The sequence below is a fragment of the Nomascus leucogenys genome, chromosome 25 (assembly GCF_006542625.1).
Source record: "Nomascus leucogenys isolate Asia chromosome 25, Asia_NLE_v1, whole genome shotgun sequence".
NCBI lineage: Eukaryota > Metazoa > Chordata > Mammalia > Primates > Hylobatidae > Nomascus > Nomascus leucogenys.
Window position 1 is genome coordinate 11,480,560 of NC_044405.1, and position 24,584 is coordinate 11,505,143.

General features: G+C 40.9%; 1 protein-coding gene across 3 annotated transcripts in view; it reads right to left on the minus strand.

Moving 5' to 3' along the window:
• The window catches only part of APP (amyloid beta precursor protein), a 287,620-nt gene that overhangs the window by 126,512 nt on the left and 136,524 nt on the right, over positions 1 to 24,584 (minus strand). For all 3 annotated transcript variants that reach the window (XM_030806169.1, XM_030806168.1, XM_030806167.1), the window contains exon 6: positions 9,554 to 9,753. In XM_030806169.1, coding sequence (XP_030662029.1) covers positions 9,554 to 9,753 — 200 coding nt within the window. The remainder of the gene's footprint in view (positions 1 to 9,553; positions 9,754 to 24,584) is intronic.

A 24,584-nucleotide genomic window follows, 5' to 3' on the forward strand; every position in this document is an offset into this window, starting at 1 on the left:
TGCCTGGCCTTTAAACATTGTTTTTTACACTGTAAAAGTCTCAATATTTACAATTTGGGCTGCTGTCTTGAAAATTAAGGAATTCTCTTGAGCATCATTTTTATATAAGATTCATTCATTCTTGCCTCCCCTTGACTTTTTACTCTTCTACTAACAGAATCACAAAAAGTCAGGCATATTGGAAGAGGTGGTTGGAAACCAAGGATGAATTTTCAGGAGGGCAAAATGGTTAAAGGCTGAGAGAAGCAGCTGGTTAGGCTGTAAGCCACCCTGCTTTTGGAAACTCATTTTTCTACAAGGGAACTAAAGATCTCCATTCAAATCCACAGCTTTGTAACCTGCTCAAGGAATCTGACTCACTTAATCAGACCTATAGCTTAGCTAAAAACGTGTGTCTGGTTGGGTGCGGTGGCTCACGCCAGTAATCCCAGCACTTTGGGATGCCAAGGTGGGTGAAACACCTGAGGTCAGGAGTTCGAGACCAGTCTGGCCAACATGGTGAAACCCGTCTCTACCAAAAATACAAAAATTAGCCAGGTGTGGTTGCACACACCTGTAGTCCCAGCTACTTGGGAGGCTGAGGCAGGAGAATTAAGAATTGCTTGAACCTGGGAGTCGGAGGTTGCAGTGAGCCAAGATTGTGCCACTGAATCCCAGCCTCGGTGACTGAGTGGGACTCCATGTCAACAAAAAACAAAACAAAACAAAACAAACAAAAAAAAGGTGTACCCAGCTGGGTGCAATGGCTCACATCTGTAATGCCAGCACTTTAGGAGGCCAAGGCAGGTGGATCACCTGAGGTCAGGAGTTCAAGACCAGTCTGGCCAACAAATGGTGAAAACCCATCTCTACTAAAAATACTAAAGTTAGCCAGGCGCGGTTGTGCGCACCTGTTAATCCCAGCTACTCAGGAGGCTGAGACAGGAGACTTACTTGAACCCAGGAGGCAGAGGTTGCAGTGAGCCGAGATCACGCCATTGCACTCCAGTGTAGGTGACAAGCAAAAACTCCATCTCAAAAACAAAACAAAACAAAAAAAGTGTGCCCCTGTAAATGTATGCATGTTTAAATGAACCTGAACCTCTGAGTTGCTGGATTTCTTCTTTTAGGTTTGATTTTTTTTTCTTAATTGCAAATTCTTGAGTTGAGTACAGTTATTGTGCCTGAGGCATCTGCACATTTTTTTTTTAAAGCAACTGATTTGGGGTAAAACATGAGAAAGACTAATATTCTTTAAAAATCTAGTTTCTGGCCTTTAATTAAATTGGACTAAAATTTTATTTTTAATAAATCTAGATATAATTGTATTAAAATGCCTTTCACTGATTACTTCTGTTATTCTATTTTTTTTTTAATTGGTAGGGCCAGGTTCTCACTATGTTGCCCAGGCTGGTGTCAAATGTGTATCTTTGTGAATATACTAAACCACTGAATTCTCTCTCACACACACTTCTATATGGCTCTATTCCCTAGTCTCATCACATTTTAAGCAACCTAATTAACTGAGTGGGCTTTCTAGATTGAGACCATTAAACTACATGGAAAAGATGCTTGTCAATGTCCTGCTTCACTCTGCCTCTATCAAAGTGTGTATCAAACACCTCGGAATCAATGGCTGCCATGACATGGGGCACAAAATAACAGGCTGTTACCTGTTACATCTATGGTCAGTGCTGACACTGTTCTCTCGACATCATTAGCAAGCATGCTACAACCTGGGAGAGGAGTAGAAGTGCATCCTCTCCATCTGCAAAACACAAAGGTAAAGGCCTGAGGCTTCCTCTATAAGGAGGAGCCATTACCCTTTTGCCCTGTTCCCAAATACTCCCTGGAGCTTTAGTTTCATTTCTGTACAGCATGCTGCTACTGAGGCCTCCAACTGAAGTATGTGAGTTCATGTTCGGGTTCACAGCAAGTCAAGCTCACAGTTTATCCCAAACTTTGTGGAGAGTTAAATATTAATCATAAGTGAAAATCCCATTAGTGAATTATAGGATACCTTGTAAGTGTCATGTCCATTACAAACAGGTAACAACAGAGGCATGAGAATTAAGCTAAGCTTTGTTTCTTCTCCCCTTGAGATCAATAGAAGCTACTCTGATTTACTTCAAGTATGTATTGCATTCATTCTATTTGGTGCTCTATCACCCAGTAAATCCCTATTCTTCCTTTGTAATTACTGATATGCCAACTTCTCCACAATGTAGTAGGTGAAAAACTTTTGTTCCAGGCTGAGCGCTTTCTCTTCTCCATGCTGCCAAAATTCCTTCCTAGGCAGGCCTGAGAGACTCATCCCTCTAAAGCACTATGCAGATATGGCTAGAGGCAACTTGAGCAAGCCACTTTGTTCCTATCTCTGTGCCCCCATCAACCAATGCCATGTGTGGTACCTACAAATGCCTTGTGGATATTGGTGAAATGTACAGCAGTAAATCAGATGGTACTTCTCCCAGATTAATGGTCACCAGAAGGAGAAGAAAAATAATTTAATTCTGCCAGGGTCAATCACTTAGCCCAATACGAGCAATATTCAGAGCAAACCTTTTGGCTTTTATCATCACATGAGACGGTTAAAGAGCCATCTGTATCAGGGTCTCTATCTGTCCACTTAACAGAAGAACTCCCACAAGGTTTAAAATACCTGCAAGAAATACAACTCTATCTTGAAATGCAGTGGCATCTAATACTATCTTATTCAATTTTCAGCTGGATTTAAAATTTAACTGCAGATATTTCAATATACAGTATATATTCACAAAAAAAACCATTTTAAGCAAGAAATTATTTATTTTAATCATAACATAATATTCTCTATAAATATCAGCTTTATTATACCAATAGATATAGATAGATCACATTTATGCCTTTTATAATTAAAAGTCAACCTGTTGGTTTACCTTTAACATTCCTGATTAGTAGTAAACATCAGTTTGCTAATGTTTCAAATGCAATGGAGGATTGGAATGATGATTATAACCATAACTAAGAGAGCAACTAAGGTTAATTGAGCAGTTACTGTATACCAGGAATGATGCAAAGTGTTTCCTATAAATTAATTTCATCCTCACAAAATAGTTAAATATCAGATAGGTCTTATTAATCCCTATTTTACAAAGAGAAGCAATGAGGATTCAAAGTTATTTGATTTATACAACTTTACACAGTAGCTTGTAGAGCAAAGATTTGAATCTGGACAGCTTGAGCTGTAAATGAAACTGAACACTTACTGGGCATGATGGTAAGTGTTTAGCATAGGTTACCTAAAGTCATTCTCACAAGAAACATGCAAGATAACATTACCATCTACACTACACACATAAAAAACACGTTACTTAACTGGCCCAAGGTCATAAAAATTCTCTCAAACACTATACTCGTCTGTCTCTAACCAAAAACAAAAAAAAAAACCTACTTCAAAAGAAATTAACTTGATATGGCAGTATGTGAAATACAAAGAACTTCACAGTCACCATCTTATAGTGAGAATCAGGGGTTAGCAAATGTTTACTGAAAAGGCCAGATAGTAAATGTTTTCAGTTTTGCAGGCAACATAATCTCTTTTACAATCCGCAACTCTACTTCCAAAACATGAAAACATCCACAGACAATTTGTAAACAAATGGGATTGGCTGTGTCCTAATAAAACTTTTGTGTAGAAAACAGGAAACAGGCTATTTTTGGCCCCAATTTGCTGACCGTTGATCATTACTCTTATTTGTGGACCCCCGATCATTTTTCTTTTTCTTTTTCTTTTTTTTTTTTTTTTTTTGAGACAGAGTCTCACTCTTGTCGCCAGGCTGGAGTGCAGTGGCGCGATCTGAGCTCATTGCAACCTCCACATCCCAGGTCCAAGCGATTCCCCTGCCTCAGCCACCTGAGTAGCTGGGATTATGGGCACGCGCCACCATGCCTAGCTAATTTTTTTGTATTTTTAGTGAAGACGGGGTTTCACCATGTTGGCCAGGCTGGTCTCTAACTCCTGACCTCAGGTGATCTGCCCACCTCAGCCTCCCAAAGTGCTGGGATTACAGGCATGAGCTACAGCACCAGCCTGATCATTTCCTTTGAAGTAAAAATTCTAAAAATTCAGAAATGCACAGTGTAAAATAATAGATGAATATATGACTATATCAAAGGTATATGCATTTACAAGGGAACACAGGTTGAAATGAATTTGTGTGTATTTATTAAGAAAATAAAAAGTGTAATTTTGACATGAGTGTAGCAGAAATATCCTGGCCTATCCAGGTCCAAATTCTGATTTCATCACTTAACCAGTTATGTGACCCAGGACAATTTATTTTATTTTTTTCTTTTTTTGAGACGAAGTCTCACTCTGTTGCCCAGGCTGGAGTGCAGTGGCACAATCTCAGCTCACTACAACCTCCGCCTCCTAGGTTCAAGCGATTCTCCTGCCTCAGCCTCCTGTGTAGCTAGGATTACAGGCGCGTGCCACCACACCTGGCTAATTTTTGTATTTTTAGTATAGATAGGGTTTCACTGTGTTAGCCAGGATGGCCTCAATCTCCTGACCTTGTTATCCGCCTGCCTCGGCCTCCCAAGGTGCTGCGATTATAGGCGTGAGCCACTGTGGCCAGCACAGGCCAATTAAAAAAAATTTTTTTTCGGCCAGGAATGGTGGCCTGTAATCCCAGCACTTTGGGGAGGCCAAGGTGGGCAGATCACGAGGTCAGCAGATCAAGACCATCCTGGCTAACATGGTGAAACCCCGACTCTACTAAAAATACAAAAATACAAAAAAATTAGCCAGGCATCGTGGCAGGAACCTGTAGTCCCAGCTACTTGGGAGGCTGAGGCGGGAGAATGGCGTGAACCCAGAAGGCAGAGCTTGCAGTGAGCTGAGATCACACCACTACACTCCAGCCCGGGTGACAGAGCGAGACTCTATCTCAAAAAAAAAAAAAAAAAAAAAATTTCTTGGCCTTAGAGATCTTGGCTTCAAATGGGGAAGTAAAATTTTCACTACACAGCATAGTTACAAGGTTTAAAGACAGAGAGAATCACTGCTTTAAAGCGCAAGAGGCCTGTTGTCCTGGATACTCGGGAGGCTGAGGTTTGAACTCAGGGGTTTGAATCCAGCCTAGGAAACATAGCAAAATCCCGTGTCAAAAAAAAAAAAAAAAAAAAAAAAAATTAAATTAAATTAAATTAAATTAAAGGGCAAGAGTGGTGACCGTGAAAATCTATATCTGCAACAAAGGCTTCCAAAATCTGCCAGTCTCCCAGGAGGTAAAATGCTATCTGCTCTGCCCTCATGATGCCTTCCACAGTGGCAAAGAGCCTAGCCATCAACAGGGGTACAATGAATAGTTGCTGAATAAATGAACATAAGGAAGAAATGGCCAGTTCATCTGGACAGGCACAATTGGCTAGATTAAATAAAAGATTATGCCATTTATTACAATACCTATGTTCAATCAGAGTTTAGAATTTATGGCTCAGTCAAAACTACACTGATATCTCTGGTTCCTGAAGTACAATCCCTTCTCGAAAAACAGAAAATTAGGAGCAAGTGTCTAAATACACCACTGTTTTACTCAAATCGTAATGGCTTATTCCACTAGACCAATAACCAATAATATCCAAGTTTTTTTAACAACCAAAGATGACAATAAACCCCTAAAACCAGATAGATCTTGCAATCATGTGCTCACTTTTATTTTATTTTTATTTTTTTGAGACAGGGTCCCACTCTGTTGCCCAGGCTGGAGTGCAGTGGATGTGCTTACTTTTAAACAATACTTTTATTCTACTGGAATCAGTAACAGAGAACAGACATCTTCTCATTTGGGTATCATCGATTCTAACACAATATGGCAGAGAAGATTATGACTATGCTAAAAATGTCTTATTTTTCTTCCCTCCATTTCTTTCCAATTTTAATGGGTTATGAAGTTATTGAGTTTTTTATGAAGCACATCAAGGACTGGTATCAGTAGCAATATGTTGGTAATGATAAAACAGTTTTCTTAGAAAGGATGGCTGTAAATCACATTTTCTTCTGGGTACTGAAACACTAACATTGAAAACAAGATTGTAAGCCTCCCTGCAGTATCTCTTCTTTGCAAGTCACTTCGAATTTTTATGTTGAACACAGAAGCAAGCTACTTATAATTAGAGTTTTACAAAATGAGTAATCACCTATGGCGTTGCCATTGCTCTCAATTAGGGAAGAACCACAAGTCACCTTTTGTAACAATGAGGAGGAGGAAAAGGACTCTTTGCAGCCGACCCCTTTAATGTTACACTCTAAAACATCTACTTCTTTATTGGAATTAGCTACAAGTACAAAAAACTATCTCACATGGGCACAACTGACCATAACATGTTTCTGTTAGGTCCCCTTTCCCAGGAAGACTTGCCTCAATTAGAGCTTTTGTTCAGGAGTTTCAGGTGGAATTAATGGACTTGCATTAAAGATTCCTCTATTTCTGGGGCATTAACAGTTGGTACCGCTCAATGACCAGGTATCTTGCTTTTAGAAGGCTGCTTTTGTTGCTCTTCTTGCCAACAACATTTTTAACTTGTTATTTTTTAAGGTTCATTTCTTTTTTGCCTTTAGCCTGGAGTGTTTTGTTTATGAAATTCTTTTAACTGCCTTTGTCTTTCTACAGGAAATAATACAACATCTATATCCCTCTATGTTCCGTCTTAATATCAAATAATGCTACCTGTAAAACTCAAACAAAAAGAGCTGGACTAACGCAGACAATAATGAGACCACTTTATCTCAAGCGAATTGTCTTGTTCTAGAATACGGGCCTAAGTTTATGTGGCATCCTCTCATTGTACTGCATAATTGATGTCACTCCTTGTTCACCTGTTACCTCAACAGTACTAACATCAAAACGAAATCTCTTTATTGTCTACTGGAAAAACCTGCAGCGCACAGTAGCTTCTGAATTAATATTTGTTAATTAATCACCTGCAGTTAATGCCCATCCTTGCCAGCCTGGCACTGAAGGTCTCTGTATTTTGGTCCCAACCTAAAAGACATCTGCTCTAGCTTAAATTGGACCAATCGTGTCTCCCAAATATGCCTTTCCATGGCACCATACTTGTTTTGCTAGTCCTGATGACTCTACAGCAAAATCCATTGGTAGACACACCACCCACCCACACTTTTGGCTCTAGTTCAAATGTCATGCTCTCCATGGAACCTTCTCTGATCAATCCAGAAGTCCCCTCTTACTCTCAGAAGTAGGTTCTGTGTTCATATTTCTTACAACACAGATGGCTTTGTACTTCTTTGACTTCTGTTTCCTAAGAGATTTTAACATCCACTAGGGTCAGCCGGCCTGTATGTGCTCATCATCCATTCCACATAGCCTAGCAAAATGGCTTGTACCAAGCAGGTGCTCAAAACCTAATGTTCAGTAAATGGACGCTAACTGTTATATAAACAGCCAGCTTGGTGGAGATCACAAGGACTTCAGTCCCCTTGCAGGCTGCTAGCTGCTGTAATTTGTATTCACACTTCATTTCGGTTTCGAGAAGAGAAGCCCTGAAAAGCTGTCCTTCCCTGCTACAGGCATCAGGCTAACAAGTTCATTTGACCAGATCTGCCATAGTTGGCCCTAACAGGTGTATGAAAAACATCCTGAGAAAGGATATTTGAAAAACGGTGGTTTAAACAAAATGCGCATTTACTAGCACATTTACTTATGTGCTAAAATGAGTAAGAAACTATCATTAAGTAGGGATGATAAAGTTAATCCATCTTGCACTCTGTTCTTTTTTTTTAAAGAACATGTAAAACTTTCAATAAATTTTAAGCTAACTCTGAGTGTTTAATTCAGAATAATCTCAATTTTAAGAGCTCAAGTTAAAGAAATGTAGAACCTCAAAAATACTGTGTTAAGTGAAAGAAGTCGGACACAAAAGACCATGTATTATATGATCCCACTTATAATAACAGTCCAAAAAAGGGCAAATCTATAGAGAAAGAAAGTAGATTAGTTGTTGCTTGGGCCTAGAGGTGAGCGGAGGGTTTAACTGGGAGTGAGTATGTGTGATCTTACTGGAGTGATGAAAATGTTCTAAGATTAGATTATGGTGACAGTTGCACAGCTTGGCAAATTTCTTAAAGTCACTGAATTATATACTTAAAAACAAATGAATCTTATATGTAAATTACACCTTAATAAGGTAAAAATGCAACAAAGGGAAGAAAATACTATAGTGACAACTATGAATATAGTTCAGGCAGACAAAATAGCCCATGTTAAACTCTAATAGAACAATAAATCTGAAATCATTAAACTTTAGTAAAGAGAGAGAAAGCCACTTTTTGTAAATGTTGTAACATTTGTGGCTGACCTTTGTAAGTATTTGCAGTACATTAAAATTCAGCAAGTACATATTCATTCAATCTAGCTCTAGAAACATCTTTTACTACCTGCCAAGCAGATGGCAGATACAAAATGCAAAACTCTTTAAGGAACAAATGCATACTCTTTAAGGAACTCAATCCAACAGTTTACTCGTTTCTGTAACATTTGGTCATTTAATATCAACTGAATGTTTGTTTTTATTTCATGGAGACAAGTACAACCTTTAGTTCTTTTAGTTCACAATATTTGCAACACAAACATTAATTCAATAGAGAAAGTCTAAGACATTAATACTATATTTACTTCTTGAAGAAAGCACTGCCATACTCCCCAATAAAACAATGTAAACTCAACATAAATCACCTCAGTTAAAATTCATAGCATAAAATAATGCGATACTCACCAAATCTCTCTTTTTTTTTCTTTTTTTTTTGAGACAATCTTGCTCTGTCACCCAGGCTGGAGTGCAATGGTGTGATCTCAGCTCACTGCAACCTCCGCCTCCTGGGTTCAAGCGATTCTCCTGTCTCAGCCTCCCAAGTAGCTGGGATTACAGGTGCGTGCTACCACGCCCGGCTAATTTTTGTATTTTTAGTAGAGATGGGTTTTCACCATGTTCGCCAGACTGGTCTCGAACTCCTGGCCTCAGGTGATCCGCCTGCCTCGGCCTCCCAGAGTGCTGGGATTACAGGTGTGAGGCGCTGTGTCTGGCCCAAATCTCCTTCTTTAATGAAATCTAATCACAACTACTCACTCAACTAAGATTTATCAAAACTACAAGCCAGGCACTCTGTGCAATACTGAATAAAATCAAGTCCTTACCCTCAAGGAGCTCATCGTCTAGGTGGTAACAGACAATTACATAACAAACACTCACTGCCAAAGGAATACCAAGGAGTCACCTAACTCAATGTTTGTCAAATTAGATGACTACCTGGTTGGGTGGAGTCTTGTAGAATAACTTGGGATTTGCCAAGTAGCATATACAAGGTACAAAACAAACTGTATAATAAAGATTTCACATTATTTGAAATTGTTTGCTTGTTAAGCCAAAAAAAATTTCACAAGCATAAGGCTTTTGAAAAAGAAATGTGTTTTTGACTGGGGATGGCAGTGGTGCTAGGGTGGATATTTCAAACTCTGGTGTTACGCTTTCTTTTCCTTGGGGGTGGGGGGAATCCAGGCAAAAGGTGGATTACCTCGAACCACCTCTTCCACAGACTCTGTGGTGGTGGTGGTGGTGGTGGCGATGCTGGTGGTTCTCTCTGTGGCTTCTTCGTAGGGTTCCTCAGCCTCTTCCTCTACCTCATCACCATCCTCATCGTCCTCATCATCATCGGCTTCTTCTTCCACCTCAGCCACTTCTTCCTCCTCTGCTACTTCTACTACTTTGTCTTCACTGTGAGGGCAAACACAAATAACAGAAAAAGTCAATTAGACACATTTCAGGGAAGGAAAAGAAAATCGTCCATATGGAATTTTGGCAATTTGAGAAGAAACACACCCAAAACTTAAAGTCAGCAAGTCTAAGTATAAATCCCAGCTCAGTGGGTCTGCAAAAATTTTTATCCTTGGGGACGGTTCTTAGTTTCTGCAGTTGCTGAAAGGGGATGCCATGAGTCTAACCACAGGACATTCTGGAAAAGGCAAAATTACGCAGACTAAAACGATCAGTGGTTGCCAGGGGTTCAGTGGGAGCGGGGAAGGGATGAATAGGTAGAGTACAGAGGATTTTTAGAAACTACTCTGCACGATACTGTCATAAGTAATAACAGATACACAGCATTATGCATTTGTCAAAACCAACAGACTATACTACACAAAAAGTCGCCTCTCATGTTAAAACAGGAACACTGGTTAATAATAATGTATCAATATTGGTTCAAATGTACCCTACTAAGGCAAAATGTTAATCTAGGGAAATAGTAGGGGAGTGGGGAAGTGAGAGCTAGAGGGAACTTCTTGTACTTTCTGCTTGAATTCTTTGTAAACCTAAAACTGCTCTGAAACATGTAGTCCATTATAAAAAGCGGGGTGGTGGGTATCAAAACTGACTTTGCTGTATTATGGGAATTCCTTCTCATAGTGTACATACAAGAGCCGCAACGCATTGCACGGTGGCAGATACTCAGTATGTGCTGGTGGAGATGGGTTTAAAAACTGCAATTGAGAGCTTAAACTGGACACACAGGTGGAAGACGAAACTAGCCTAAGTCAGTCTGTAATGCCCTGTGGTCAGGGATGCCTGCTGAAACTATTCAGTTGCGCACCCTATGGTTGCTAATTGCTTATGTTTTGTAGAATACCAAATATTTCAGTGCTTCTCAAATTTCAGTGAGCATCGGAATCACCTGGAAGGCTTACTGAAACACAGATCACCTGCTAGCTGTGGTGGCTCATGCCTGTAATCCCAGCACTGTGGAAGGCTGAGGTGGGAAAAAACCTAGAGGCCAGGAATTTGAGACCAGCCTGGGCCACACAGTGAGACCCTGTCTCCAAAAAATTAAAAAAAAAAAAAAAAAAAAAAAAAAGTCAGGCATGGTGGTGTGCACCTGTAGTCCCAGCTACTCAGAAGGATGGGGCGGGAGGATTGCTTGAGCCCAGGAGTTCAAGGCTGCTGTGAGCTATGACTGCATCACTGCATTCCAGCCAGGGAGACAAAGATACTGAACACAGATCACCAGGTACCACTGGCAGTTTCTAATGCAGCTCCAGAGTTTCTGAATCATGAGGCCTTGGTGGGGCCTGAGAATGTGCATTTCAAATTCCCAGGTAATACTGATGCTGGGAAAATATTCAGGGGAAAATATTCTGAGATCCACTGCAATATGCTGAGAATAATGGCAAGAGATAACCAGTGAAGAGTAACTCAGTGAAATTGGGAAGAGGATCAGAAATATTTATGGTATTAAACATTTACATGCTGATGCATCATAGTGTGTAAAACATCAGCAAATTTGGATGGCAAAAGAAGGGCACATCTAGAACAAAATTAAAAAGGCCTATTAGGAAATCCTTGTGGAAATCATGTACCTGCCAAGGCAGGCATAGTTGACAGCATTTGAAAGAAGATAAATGAAGATAAGAACACGAAATATCAAATAGTAAAAGCCTATCGTATACCACCTAGCGGGACTAGAGGAATAGATGTCCTTGATCAGATCATAAAACCAATACAGGAGAAAGACCTAGATGTGGCAGGGGGTTTCAACCTTTCCGGGGCAACTACCACAGGTCTATTTGAGAAGTACCATAGTAATAGAATTAAAAGCTGCTATGCTGACATTATAATGTACCCAGAAGAAAAAAAAAAAAAGAGAGAGAGAGAAAGCAGAAGGGAATTATTACCACAGAGCTGATTCTGGCCAACAAGGAGAAGCACATCACTGGGAAAAGTGATAGGACCCTGGGGTTTGTAGCCACAGGAAGCCTTGGACTCGTAGTGAGAGCACAGCATTATGTAGGAAATCAGATTCTAAACACGTGAGACAAGTGAACACTATGATTTCATGATCTACGGCAATAGAAAGGAAGACTCCTCCACAAACCTGAAAGGCTTTCAAAGTCTAACAGGACTGCCATAAGTAGTTTTGCTGAAAGTGGAAGGGAAAGATATGTAAAGAGATGAATCCATCAATGGCAGGAATTCTCTGATTACCTCAGCATTTAAAGCATGTGTTATACAAGTTGTATAAAGATGTGTATGACCCCCATGGAACACCTGACTGTGATTACATAGGATACAAGAATAGCATAAAGGGCATTTATAAAATTTCCCAAAAAATGTGTATGACCCCCAAGTGGAACGCCTTTCTAACTCTGATTAAATATGATGTAAGGATATTAAGTGAAGACATCCGAAGAAGTTGAAAGCATGTGGCTAAAGAATAAAAGGAAACTGATAAAGCAGAATAATTTATTAATAGCAACTTACTCATATGTTAATAAATGAAGTGTCAAAACAGAGAAAATCCTAATCAGTTATTGTAACATTTCCACGAGACTAGGAAGAAACAGGTGAAAAGAGAAACAGAAAACACTGGCACTGAAAATCAGATGTTGGAAGCCTTTATCTCCTCGTAGAAATAAATGAGGTGAAATAACCAATTCTTTTTTTTTTGACTGCCCAAATTTTTGCACAAAAGTTTACTACTTGGGGCAACATTTCAAAAGAATCCTACACTTAACAGTTGCTCAGCTGCCCTGAGCTTTACTCAGTAAATTGCCTTTGCATTTTTCTGTAGGATCTCACTGTTGTATTACTAGTGAATCAAAGAAAGATGACTTGATGCATGTCGTCAGTTAATTTATCATGTTTGAGATCTCTTATTCAATCAAATCATGAGCACTAGCACTGTTTTCCAATTTAAGTGGAAAATTCAGGGAAAGTCAGGAAGAAAAATCAAACCAGTATTCTCTTTAAATCATGATGTATACATGTGATCTTGAACCATGACTGGAATGACGATGTCCAAGTGTATGATCCACGGTTAGGACAGCGCCGTGTGTCCAGGTGGGATGGTGAAAACATAACCCTGGGTATCCCCAGGTTCCTCCTCCAGGGTTCTTTGTTATTACTTGGATGTGGCTCTTAAAGCTCTGAATAGAAACCATGTTTGTAAAAGCAGCTGTTTAGTGTGATCTGCATTCTGGTATGTCTAGCCGTGAAAAAGAGTGAATTATATGCCCATCATCCATCCCTGCATCTGCCTGAGCAATTTACTGGCATAGTAACCAGGAACAGAGACACGTAATAAATAGTTCAACTGGCTAACGAATTAAATTACTTGGCCTAGGAGAACTCAGGTCCAAGTTCTTATTACCATAGCTTTGATTTCTGGAATTAAATTTAGATGTCCATGAATTCAATTACTCATTTGGACACTATTTAAAACAAGAGCACATGGTTTTGTTTGAATAATGCTGCATCTTCCCAAAGAATGCCAAACACAACAACATTACAATTTTTAACTGCAGTTTTCATGAATAGCTAGAAACACTGAAAGAAAAAAATGACTTTTCCACCACTTCTTCAAATGCCAGACAGACTGTTGTCCTGTGGACTTGTTTTGAAAAGCTGATCACAGTTTAAGAAGTTGCAAGGGAGGAACAGTTTATGGAAATATAAAGCTGAGCATCATAAAACAATTTCCTTACAAACAATCAAATAACAACTCATAATAAAATAAACGCTTGGGAACATAGTGAAATATTCATACCACATTCGCAGATTTTAATGGCTATCAATTTATAGTGGGTGGCTTTTACAGCTTTTAAACACCAATAAGAAACACTTTGACAGAACGAGGGAACCATCTGAAAATGCTGACCATCCCCAAAGTATCTGAATTTAATAAGGTCAAAGGGACATTCCTACGAGGAAATAAATCACTGATGATAAAATTTTATGTGTCAGCATGCGAGATTTTACTTGGGTGAAGGAGAAATGACATCACAAAGGTGATTCTCCTTCTGTTTCTAAATAAAAGCTGACCTTGATATAATTCCACGTGCAGGTGCCGCCTGATAGTCCCTTTAGAGAGTAAAAGATTTTGATTCACACACCAATTTTCATTTGTTTATTAAAGTCATGCCAAAAAAAGTCACCATTTGTATTTTCTAAGAAAGCCATATGACATTCTAGAAATGGCAAAATTATAGACAGTAACAGATCAGTGGCTTGGAAAGGTTAAAGGGAAGACAGAGTCGAACAGGAGGAACACAGTGGATTTGGGGGGTAGTAAAAGTACTCAGTGTGACACTACAATGGTGGGTGCGTGTCATTATAGTTTTCCAAACTCACAGAATAAACAATGCTGAGACAATGCTAACGTAAACTATGGACTTTGGGTGATAAGGATGGTGTCAATGTAGGTTCACTGATTGTAACAAATCGCTCTAAAGAGGACGCTGATAATGGGAGAGGCTGTGCAAGTGTATGAACAGGGAGTATATGGGAGAATCTCAGTACCTTCTGCCTAATTTTGCTGTGAACCTAAAACTGCTCTAAAACAATAAAGTCGGACGTTTTTCTTCTTGCTGTAGATAAACAGGGAGGAAATGAGAGAGAGCTCTGATTCTCATGGTTACGTGAATGTGGACAATCATGAGATCTAACCTACTGCACTGATCAGGGAAGAGGGAAGACAACCAATGTCGGTTCCCGAAATGCAACCAACCAGGGGAAGGCGCAACAGGAAGAGGTTCAGACTCTTCCTCTGTGGATATGAAAATGGGAAAAACAATCTAGAGGCTCCCAGAGTCAGGAAGAGAGAGAAAATACAGCAGTTTTTCCAAGAAGACAAACAGATGGTTCTCCTTCTCTTTGCCTCCGCTCTCCAAACTGCCAGTCTAAACTGGAAGGTACAATGGCTGGATAAGTCAGTTTGTCCGAAAGGAAGGCAGTTTTTGAAATTACTGATATTAAATTAGGAAAATGTTTCCGGGGAGGGAGGGCAAAGTAAGAAAAAGCCAGTACTTCTCCCGCATAAAGGCACTGTTGGAAGCGAAACACAAGAGGACACATCACCTAATTCTATTTGAATTAAATATGAAAACAAGCAAACTGCAGGCAAATACAACTCAGGGGAAAGGCCAGTAACTGGCAGGGGTCAGGAGAGAGGATTCTAGGGGCCAGCAAGGCTCTGTGTTCTGGTCCGGATGCTGGCTATCTGGTCATGTGGTCTTAAAACTTTGCATACGTGTATTACCTGTTATGTGTACTTCTCTCTAAATAAATCAGTAAAAAGGTTGAAAAGGGTTTCCTGTTACTTGCAGCTAAAAGCATTTCTTGGCAAAGGGTTCATAAGCCCACCTGGGGCCCTGAGTTTAAGGCCTCCAGCTTTAGGAAGATAACCACATGACTGGACTACCAAAAATTCATGACTCAGGCCTGAGGAGGTGGCTCACGCCTGTAATCCCAGCACGTTGCGGGGCCAAGGCAGGCGGATCACTTGGGGCCAGGAGTTCGAGACCAGCCTGGCCAACATAGTGAAATTCTGTCTCTAATAAAAATACAAAAAATTAGCTGGGTGTGGGGGTGCATGCCTGTAATCCCAGCTACTCGGGAGGCTGAGGCATGAGAATCACTTGAACTCAGGAGGCAGAAGCTGCAATGAGCCGAGATCACGTCATTGCACTCCAGCCTGGGTGATAGAGTGAGACTCTGTCTCAAAAAAAAATAAATAAATGAATAAATAAATAAAGTCATGATTCAGCTGATTCAGAATGAGCTATAAATCACAATCTTGATCTGAAATTAGGCTATATCATCATTCTTACACATTTAATGAATACTTATTCTGGGTGAGACAATCCACACTAACTGCTGTATGAGTAACAGACATACTGCAGATTAAATGCTTCAGAAATTCAACAGAGAAGTGATTGTTGTGAGCCAGAGGCATCTGAGTTGGCAGGAAGTGATAGGTGGCTGTGGGGATGAGGCAGGAATATCCACATAATGCACAAGTGGAATAAGAAGTGAATAAAATATAATGAAATTCTACACAGGTCCTGAGTTTTAACAGTGAGGAAGGGTAAACTGCAGAGACAAGGGTAATCAGGTATTTTTTTTCTTTAGCCAGTGAATAAATATTTGAGTTGAAAGGCATATGTACAGATTGATGATAATGAGCAAAAAAGTGGCAATGCATTCATTCCTCCATCCATGGAATCATTCCATTAAGTACCTCTCTAAGTCAACCCCTAGTAATTCAATCAACAATATTCACTGTGCTTTACCAAGTGCCAGTACTATTCCAGGTACTGAGGCTATACAAGTGAAGATAAAGCACTCAATTTCTTGGAATCAATCTATTAGTTGGGGAGGTGTAATATAAGCAAGAAAAAAAATTATGGAAAAGTACTATAGAGAAAGGAAATGGGGCTAATTGCTAATGAATGACTATGATAGATGTGTGCCAGAGATGGGTAGCATTTCAAACAGGGTGGTCAGGGAAGGGCCCCACGGAAGAGCCATGTGAACTGAAAATGCTGAAGTTGGGCACGGCAAAACCAAGAGGGTGCATGGATGGTTGAGGCAGAGGTATGAGCAAGTGCAAAGGCCCAGGCATGAGGAAGAGCTTAGCACGTTCAGCAAAAACAACAACAAAGGGCCAGTGAGCTTAGGGAGTAGCAGATGAGGGTGGAAGTATAAGATCTGGTGGTGGAGACAGACAGGTATAGTGTTACCCAGTTAAGGTTACATTTCTTATAGCAACTGGAACGACTCAATGAGATTTAAGTTGCAATGATGTCTCTGGCTGCTGGGCACAGAGTGGTCTCTAGGAAAACATGAATGGAAGCTGGGAGGCTGGACACTGGGCCAGGAGCTAGGGATACACTGGAAAGCAAGGGTAGCTCACAAGGCAAGTGGCCAAAGGCCAGACACTGACCTCAGCACCTGTATAAATGTAAAATTACTGCCCTGATAACAATTACATACAGCTAGGAGACCCAAAAGAGCGAGCACTAACCAGATTCCAGGTGTCCAGTGAGGCATGACTGAAATGTGACCCAAAGAAGGTCTGAAGTGAATGAAGTCCAGGGGCTAAAGACAGCTCTCCACCAGGCAGGGTGGGTAGAGCATGTGCAAAGGCCCGGTGACAGGAGGGAGAGAAACCTGAGTGCCTGAAAGGGAATCGGCTGACAAGAACAGAAAGTGGGATCCAAGAATGGCAAGTCAGCAGCGGCACAGAGCAGGTGTTGGCAAACTGCAGCCCACAACTTGCTCTTGTACATCCTGTGAGCTTTGCATTTTTTTTAAAGGATTATAAAAAGAAAAGAAAGGGGGTAAAAATGACAGCAATATGTGACAGAGATTGTACGCAACCTGTAAGGCCTAAATACGGATTGTAACAATGACCGTTTAAAGTCGAACCAACTTCTCTCAACACATGCTCCTGTAAACCCTGCCCCGCTTATGTTAGTGAATTAGTGAATTTCTAAAAAAAAATTACTGAAACAAGCAAAGAGATCTGAGAAGCACTAAAGCCCAGCTTTTGTGTAAACTAGCAGTTCCTAGGTAGAACCTTTAAAAGACAATCTCTCTTTACTCTGCTATCTCAGTACACACTTAGGGTAACATGAATATCCTAGCAATAGAGCAACAATCTAAACAATACCCCTAGGACATGATGTAAGACAAATTCAAGGAGTGGACAGTTTATAGGAAAACTGATACAGCTTCTTCAGCAAGTCAGTGTCAGGATATAAAAAGTGCTATTCTGAATCCTAAGAATTAAGGATGTAAGATGCTGGCCCTGGTGCCGGATAGGATGTAAAATACGAAACCTGTGAAGGACCTTTCTGGAACTCAGGGAGAATCTGAATATGGACATGGTATCCAATGGTATTAAAAAATTATGTTAATTTTGTGGGTGAGATGGTATCATCTGGACTCTGTAGAAAAATGTTCTTAGATTTTAGAGACATATACTGACATCTTAAATATGCTTCCTGTCTTAACTTTTCTTTAAAATATCTCGGCATCATAAAAAGTATGTTTAAAGGGGGAAAATGATATTCTGGCAAGACTTAAATTTGGAATATAATTATAGTAAAAGGCTAAATTGCTTTTTTTAAAGGCTATCTTGGAGGCAAGAAAAGCCATATATTATCAAAAGCAGGTTATTGTTCTGACAGCTTTATGAACCAACTAGAATTAAGGAGAAGCACCTATGGTCATAAAAAGTTTTGGAGTCATTTTAAATTCTTGATATGTGAAAAAGTTTGGTTAATCAGATGCTAGGCCAGAAAACTGTGAACGAGCAAACTCCTCATGTACAAAGGTTTAGCTGCTACTAAGGATGGGTGATCCATATATATTTTGGGTGGAGAGTTGGAAGTATATGACCTTTGGCTGTCTAACAAATATTTGAGTTCCAGGGTCTGCTCTGGAGTCTGAGGATGCTGCAGAGAATAAAGCAGACAAAATTCCCTGCCTTCCTGGCATTTACATTCTACAGGGAGGGAAAGATAGAAGAAAACCAAAACAACGATGTTACACTAGCACATTACAAGGTGACAAGTGTTACGGAGAAAACGAAAGCAGCAAAGCTAGGGGTGGGCTGGGGCTGCTAGTTGGCCGGGCTGCTGCAGTTTCTACAGAGGTAGTAAGAGAAGATGCCCTGAAAAGGTGTCAATGCGGCAAGAACTATGTGCCTGGCATCCCCTTCCACTGTGTCCATACACTAATATACAGCTATAGGTGGTCTGTGTCCAAAATGGCTACAAAGCACCCTAGGAAAGTCACAGAGCAAGAGAAAAGCCTGGTCCTTTTCTTTTGGGGGCACTTTGTGAAGACCTATTCCTTAGAAAGAAGGGAGAAGCTGCATGCTTCTGGGCTTTTCTCCCTTTTTGTGAAAAAATAAGTGGTTCTGTTAAGGAAGTGTATCAGCCCGTTTTCACACTGCTGATAAAGACATACCCAAGACTGGGGAGAAAAAGAGGTTTAATCGGACTTACAGTTCCACATGGCAGGGGAGGCCTCAGAATCATGGCGGGAGGTGAAAGGCATTTCTTACATGGTGGCGGCAAGAGAAAAATGAGGAAGAAGCAAAAGCAGAAACCCCTGATAAACCCATGAGATCTCGTGAGACTTATTCATTATCACAAGAATAGCACAGAGAAGATCAGCCCTCATGAATCAATTACCTCCCCCTGGGTCCCTCCCACAACATGTGGGAATTCTGGGAGATACAATTCAAGTTGGTATTTGAATGGAGACACAGCCAGTCCGTATCAGGAAGCAAAAACAACAAACTCTGCTCCTCCTTCCAGCACACTCCCCAAAATGCAGCAATACCTTGTCCTGCCCCAGATTCGTAAGTGGAGCCCCATTCCTAGGAGAAAACAGACATATCTGCACCGCTGATCCTCAGTGGCAGAATATGCCAGGTATCTGTCCAGGAGAAGAAGCCATGTGGCTCAGGCTACAGGGTTTACAGCCCAAGGCCTCCCTTGCCTCTGTGCTCTGAGGGCTTGAAGTAAGTAGAAAAGTACTTTAAATTATATCGTAAAGGTAAAGATGATGTAGCTTCTTGGGTTAGCCAGAACATTTAGGAAAAGCATGTTCTGGAGAAGTAAGACTTTTAGTTGATTTTCCATGAGTGAGCTAACATTTTTCCTCTTCCAACAAGCCCACTTTCTTGCGCTGGTAAGTATTAAGTATCTTTTTTTAAAAGCATCTGTGGTTGGTTGGCATCCGAGAAATCTGTAGGGTCAAATATCAGATAGACACTCCTAGCACAATGCCACAAATGCACAAGGGATGAGGCTATGAAATTTGTGAATTCTTTTCCTTTCTCAAGGAACGACTACACTTAAATATAGTGTAATTAATTGTATGTTCTAGTTATGTAGATCCTAGAGAGAAGGTCTAGTGTGGTGATTAATGGTGACTTTCCAGAGCTCAGCCACGTGGGTTTCATTCTCAGAGCTGCCACCTGCCAGCTCCGATGTGACTATGAACACGTCACTTAGCCTGCTGTGACTTGGTTTCCTCATCTTTAACATGGGATGGAAACTTTAACCACCTCAGGTGGTTACACCTCAGATGGTGTGAACAGCCAATGATGTAAATAACACACTCGGAACAGCACATGATAAGAGTTAAATACTGTGCCTATTTACTGTTTTTAACTACAGCTTAAATGCATACTTATGACATTTTTTTCTTATTATTGCTATTAGGTTTTGAAAATGGTATACAAATATCATTTGTTTTTCATAGGTAATGTTTTTCTTGGAGTTTATTATTTTAGAAAAAATATATATATATTAAGAGCTATCCTTTACTGGGCGCTATGCCTAGTAAGTTCCCAACTGCTGACCATAGGCTCAGGGCCCTGCAGAGATGGGATGTAAACAAGCATAAAACAGTGTTTTCAGTGAAGTGCATATTAACAATAATGGGCTGAACGAGGAATGTTCATTGGTGGAGTTTGGGAGGGACAGACTAAAGAATAGTCTGTTGAAGAGGTAACAGGTAAACTGGGACATGATGAATGAATAGAAATCTACAAACAAGGTAGCAAAAAGGACACTGTAGCAACAGGGAATGGCACCCGTAACAGATGAAGAGTGATATGGTTTGGCTGTGTCCCCACTCAAATCTCATCTTGAATTGTAATCCTCATAATCCCCATATGTCTAGAGAGAGACCTGGTGGGACGGAACTGGATCATGGAAGTGGTTTCCCCACGCTGTTCTTGTGACGGTGAGGGAGTTGTCAGGAGATCTGATGGTTTTATAAGGGGCTCTTCCCACTCTGCTCCTCGCTCTTCTCTTTCCTGCCGCCTTGTGAAGAAGATGTGTTTGCTTCCCCTTCTGCCATGATTTTAAGTTTCCTGAGGCCTCCTCAGCCATGCAGAACTGTGAGTCAGTTAAACCTCTTTCCTTTATAAATTACCCAGTCTTCGTTATTTCTTTATAGCAGTGTGAAAATGGACTCATACAAAGAGTGCTGCAGGAATTGCCAATTCTCAGTATGGTGGAGGAGGGGGTGGACTGCAGGAAGGGAGCTGAATAGCTGTAGCTCTGCTCTTTTATGAAGGGCTTTGTTTCACAGGCTGAGGAGTCTGGACCATCATCTACTAGCGATGCAGAGCCTAGTAGAAAAGCTTGAAGCAGAGGAGTGGCAAGATTAGTTGTATTGCAACAAATAGGAGCTAGCAGAAGCATGGAGGACAGACAGGTGGAGGAGTGACAGTGGGATGTGAAGGCAGTGCTTGTGAAGCCTACTGAGAACTTGGATAAAATAACAGCACAGAACTGGTGACTGGGGATGAAGAGAGTAAGAGGAGGAATCTGATGCTTTGAGTTGGAGGATAGTTACTAATGGTAACAGAGGATACAGGAGGAATTAAGAAATGGAGCTAATGGGTTCAGCTTTGATCATGGTAGATTTGAGATTCTGTAGGACCCTGCTGGAGAGGCATACAGCAGACAGCTGAAAACAAAGAACAAAAAATCTGAGCCACTAATACACAGGTACTGCTTTTCTATTTCCATTAAATAAATAGCGCTGCACTTTGTTGTTTTTTGAACTAAAGAGCTGCCATTCCTGAAAGACCACAGATAATAGACCAGATGCCCACTCACTTTCTGCATGGATAGTATGTCCCATTGTGATACCGTTATTTAAGTAGAAACAAAATCTAGCCTTATGAAGTCTAATTATACCATTCCTCCTCCTTCCTTCCCCTCTCTCCCTGCAAGCATAATTCAAGACTGCTTTCCAATTCAGAGATCTATGTGAGAATTTTAAAACATTGTTGCTGATTAGTCTCTCTAATCAATACAAGAAATCTATTATCGGCCGGGCACAGTGGCTCACGCCTGTAATCCCAGCACTTTGGGAGGCTGAGGCAGGCGGATCGCGAGGTCAGGAGATTGAGACCATCCTGGCTAATACGGTGAAAGCCCATCTCTACTAAAAATACAAAAAATAGCCAGGCGTGGTGGTGGGCACCTGTAGTCCCACCTACTCGGGAGGCTGAGGCAGGAGAATGGCGTGAACCCAGGAGGCAGAGCTTGCAGTGAGCCAAGATCACGCCACTGCACTCCAGCCTGCGCAACAGAACACGACTCCTTCTCAAAAAAAAAAAAAAAAGAACTCTATTATCAATTAGATTTGATAAATCTATTATTGACTAGACAGACCAATCAGGAACAATGTTTAAAATTGTGCATGAAAAGCCATTCACTCATCAAATGCTAGTGGCTGCTAAGTGTCTGGCATTCTGCTGGATCCGAGGCTCCAAGAGGGAAAAAGATAAGTTCCCTGTCCTCAAAGAGCTTACATTCTATGGGGGGAGAGAATGATAATGAACCAATAAAATACTAAAATGTGATTCATTTCAGAATGGAAGTAAATAGGCTGCTAAGATTGAGAATAATGAAGAAGGGGTGTTTTCTTCAGAAAAGAATGATCAAGGCCAGGCATGGTGGCTAATGCCTGTAATTCCAACACTTTGGGAGACTGAGGTGGGAGGACTGCTTGAGCTCAGGAGTTTGAGACAAGCCTGGGCAACAAAGTGAGACCTCGTCTCTACTAAAAATTAAAAAACAATTAGCCAGGTGCGGCCTGTAGTCCCAGCTACTCAGGAGGATCTCTAGAGCCAGGGAGGTCGAGGCCATGATCATGCCACTGCACTCCAGCCTAGGTGACAGAGCAGGACCTTGTCTCCAAGAAACGGAATGATCGAGGGAATTCACTCTGGGAAGATGGCAACAAAACCGAGGCTGAAGGTGGGACCTTGGAAGATCCATTATAGACAATGAAATCTGTCAGCCCTGGGGTTAGCAAGCTGGGGATATTGACTTGTGTGACACTGAGCAGGGGAGAGTCAGGGGAAAGAGAGGCAGGGGGTGATAGCGGAGAGGTAGGGAGGAGCTGGGTCAAATACACTAATACCTGTAAGGAATGTAGGAGGTCAAACCTGACACCAACTACGTGTTTGTTAGTTGTTACCCGTTATCATTATCCTCAGCATATCCAAATAAGGCTTCACTGTTTTCTCTCTGTGCACTTGGTTTTTAAGTGTATTGGTAAGCCACGAACGCAACTTAAATTTGGGGGTTCCAGGATCTGCTTTACGTAAATAAACACTCTACATCCTGGCTGCTGTACAGAGAATGGCTTAGTGTGGGAGAAGAAAGCGGCGCATGTGTCAGGGAGAGATAACGAGAGCAGAGATCAGCAGGATACTGAAATAACTGCAGCAAGAAATAATGGGAGTTTAGACTAGTACTGGAAAAGATGGAGAGAAGTGGATAAATCCAGAATTCATAGGATATGCAGAAGAGACAATGATGAGTTCTAGGTTCTTAGCAACCATCCCTAGGAGGGGGTGTAGGACCATTACTGAGATAGAATAGCTTTGAGAGAACCGCACTGAGGACTGGGTAGCTGGGGAATTAAGAACTCTCATTTGGGCATGTTAGGATTCATATGCCTATGAAATAACTAGGTAGAGTCTGGCCTAGAGAAATAAACCTTGGCCTAGTCTACTTACAAATGGTATTTAAAGTCAAGGGCATGGATTACAGCAATCAGGAAGAGCGAGCCAGAAAGAAAAATACTATAATAATTGTAAAGAAATAGCCAGGGTCAGGAATTTAATGGATGAAATTTCAAAACAAAACAAAATCAGCCAAGACAGGACAGTTAAAACAACAAAGGCTGGGGTGGGGGTGGGGGGGTAGAATTGGGGGGTGGGAACTCCTAAAGCCTGCATAAACAATGTGTAGGAAAGACAGGCTGGAAATGACAGTGACACACAAGTTACATTACACAAAGGGCTTCTGAGAAATGGCAAAGGTAATCAATTCTAAGAACTTACTAATCTTAAGGTGATTTATAGATAAAGCCCCATCCTATAAATGTCTGGATTCTTGAGCCCAGAGATATCTGGGTCTGTCTGTACTGGTATTCTGCTGGGCAGGTAAAGGGGTTATGAGAAGTACTATCTTACTTGCCTGTCAACTAATACTGATGACAGAGCAAAAGTGTCATGCACTTTAGGAGTCATGGTCATAGCCAAAGACTGCAGATGTCCTAGACACAGTATTTGAGACAGAGAGATGGGACATACATAGCCAAGTTACTAATATGCATGTTGGGTAAGAAGATTCCCAAATGGAAGGAAGGTAGAAAAGCTCTGTTCTAGTACAACCATTTGAGGATAGTATGGAGATTCCTCAAAAAACTAAAAATAGAGCTACCATATGATCCAGCAATCCCACTACTGGGCATTTATCTAAAGGAAGGGAAATCAGTATATTAAAAGAGGTATCTGCACTCTCATATTTACTGCAGCACTATTCTCAATAGCCAAGATATGGAATAACCTAGGTGTCCAAAGAGACTCATGGATGAAGAAAATGTGATGTGTGTGTCCCCGCGCATGCACGCACGTATAATGAAACACTATTACGCCATACAAAAGAATAAAATCCTGACATTTGAAGCAACATGGATGGAACTGGAGGACATATGTTAAGTGAAATAAGCCAAAAACAGAAAGTTAAACACCACATGCTCTCATATGCAGAAGCTAGAAAATGTCGATTTCACAGAAGTAAAAAGTAGAACAGAGGATGATGGAGGCTGGGAAGGGTAGGTGGACACTGAGGATAGAGAAAGATTTGTTACAGGATACCAAATTACAGCTAGATAAGAGGAGTAAGTTCTAGTGCGCTACAGCGCTGTAGGATGATTACAGT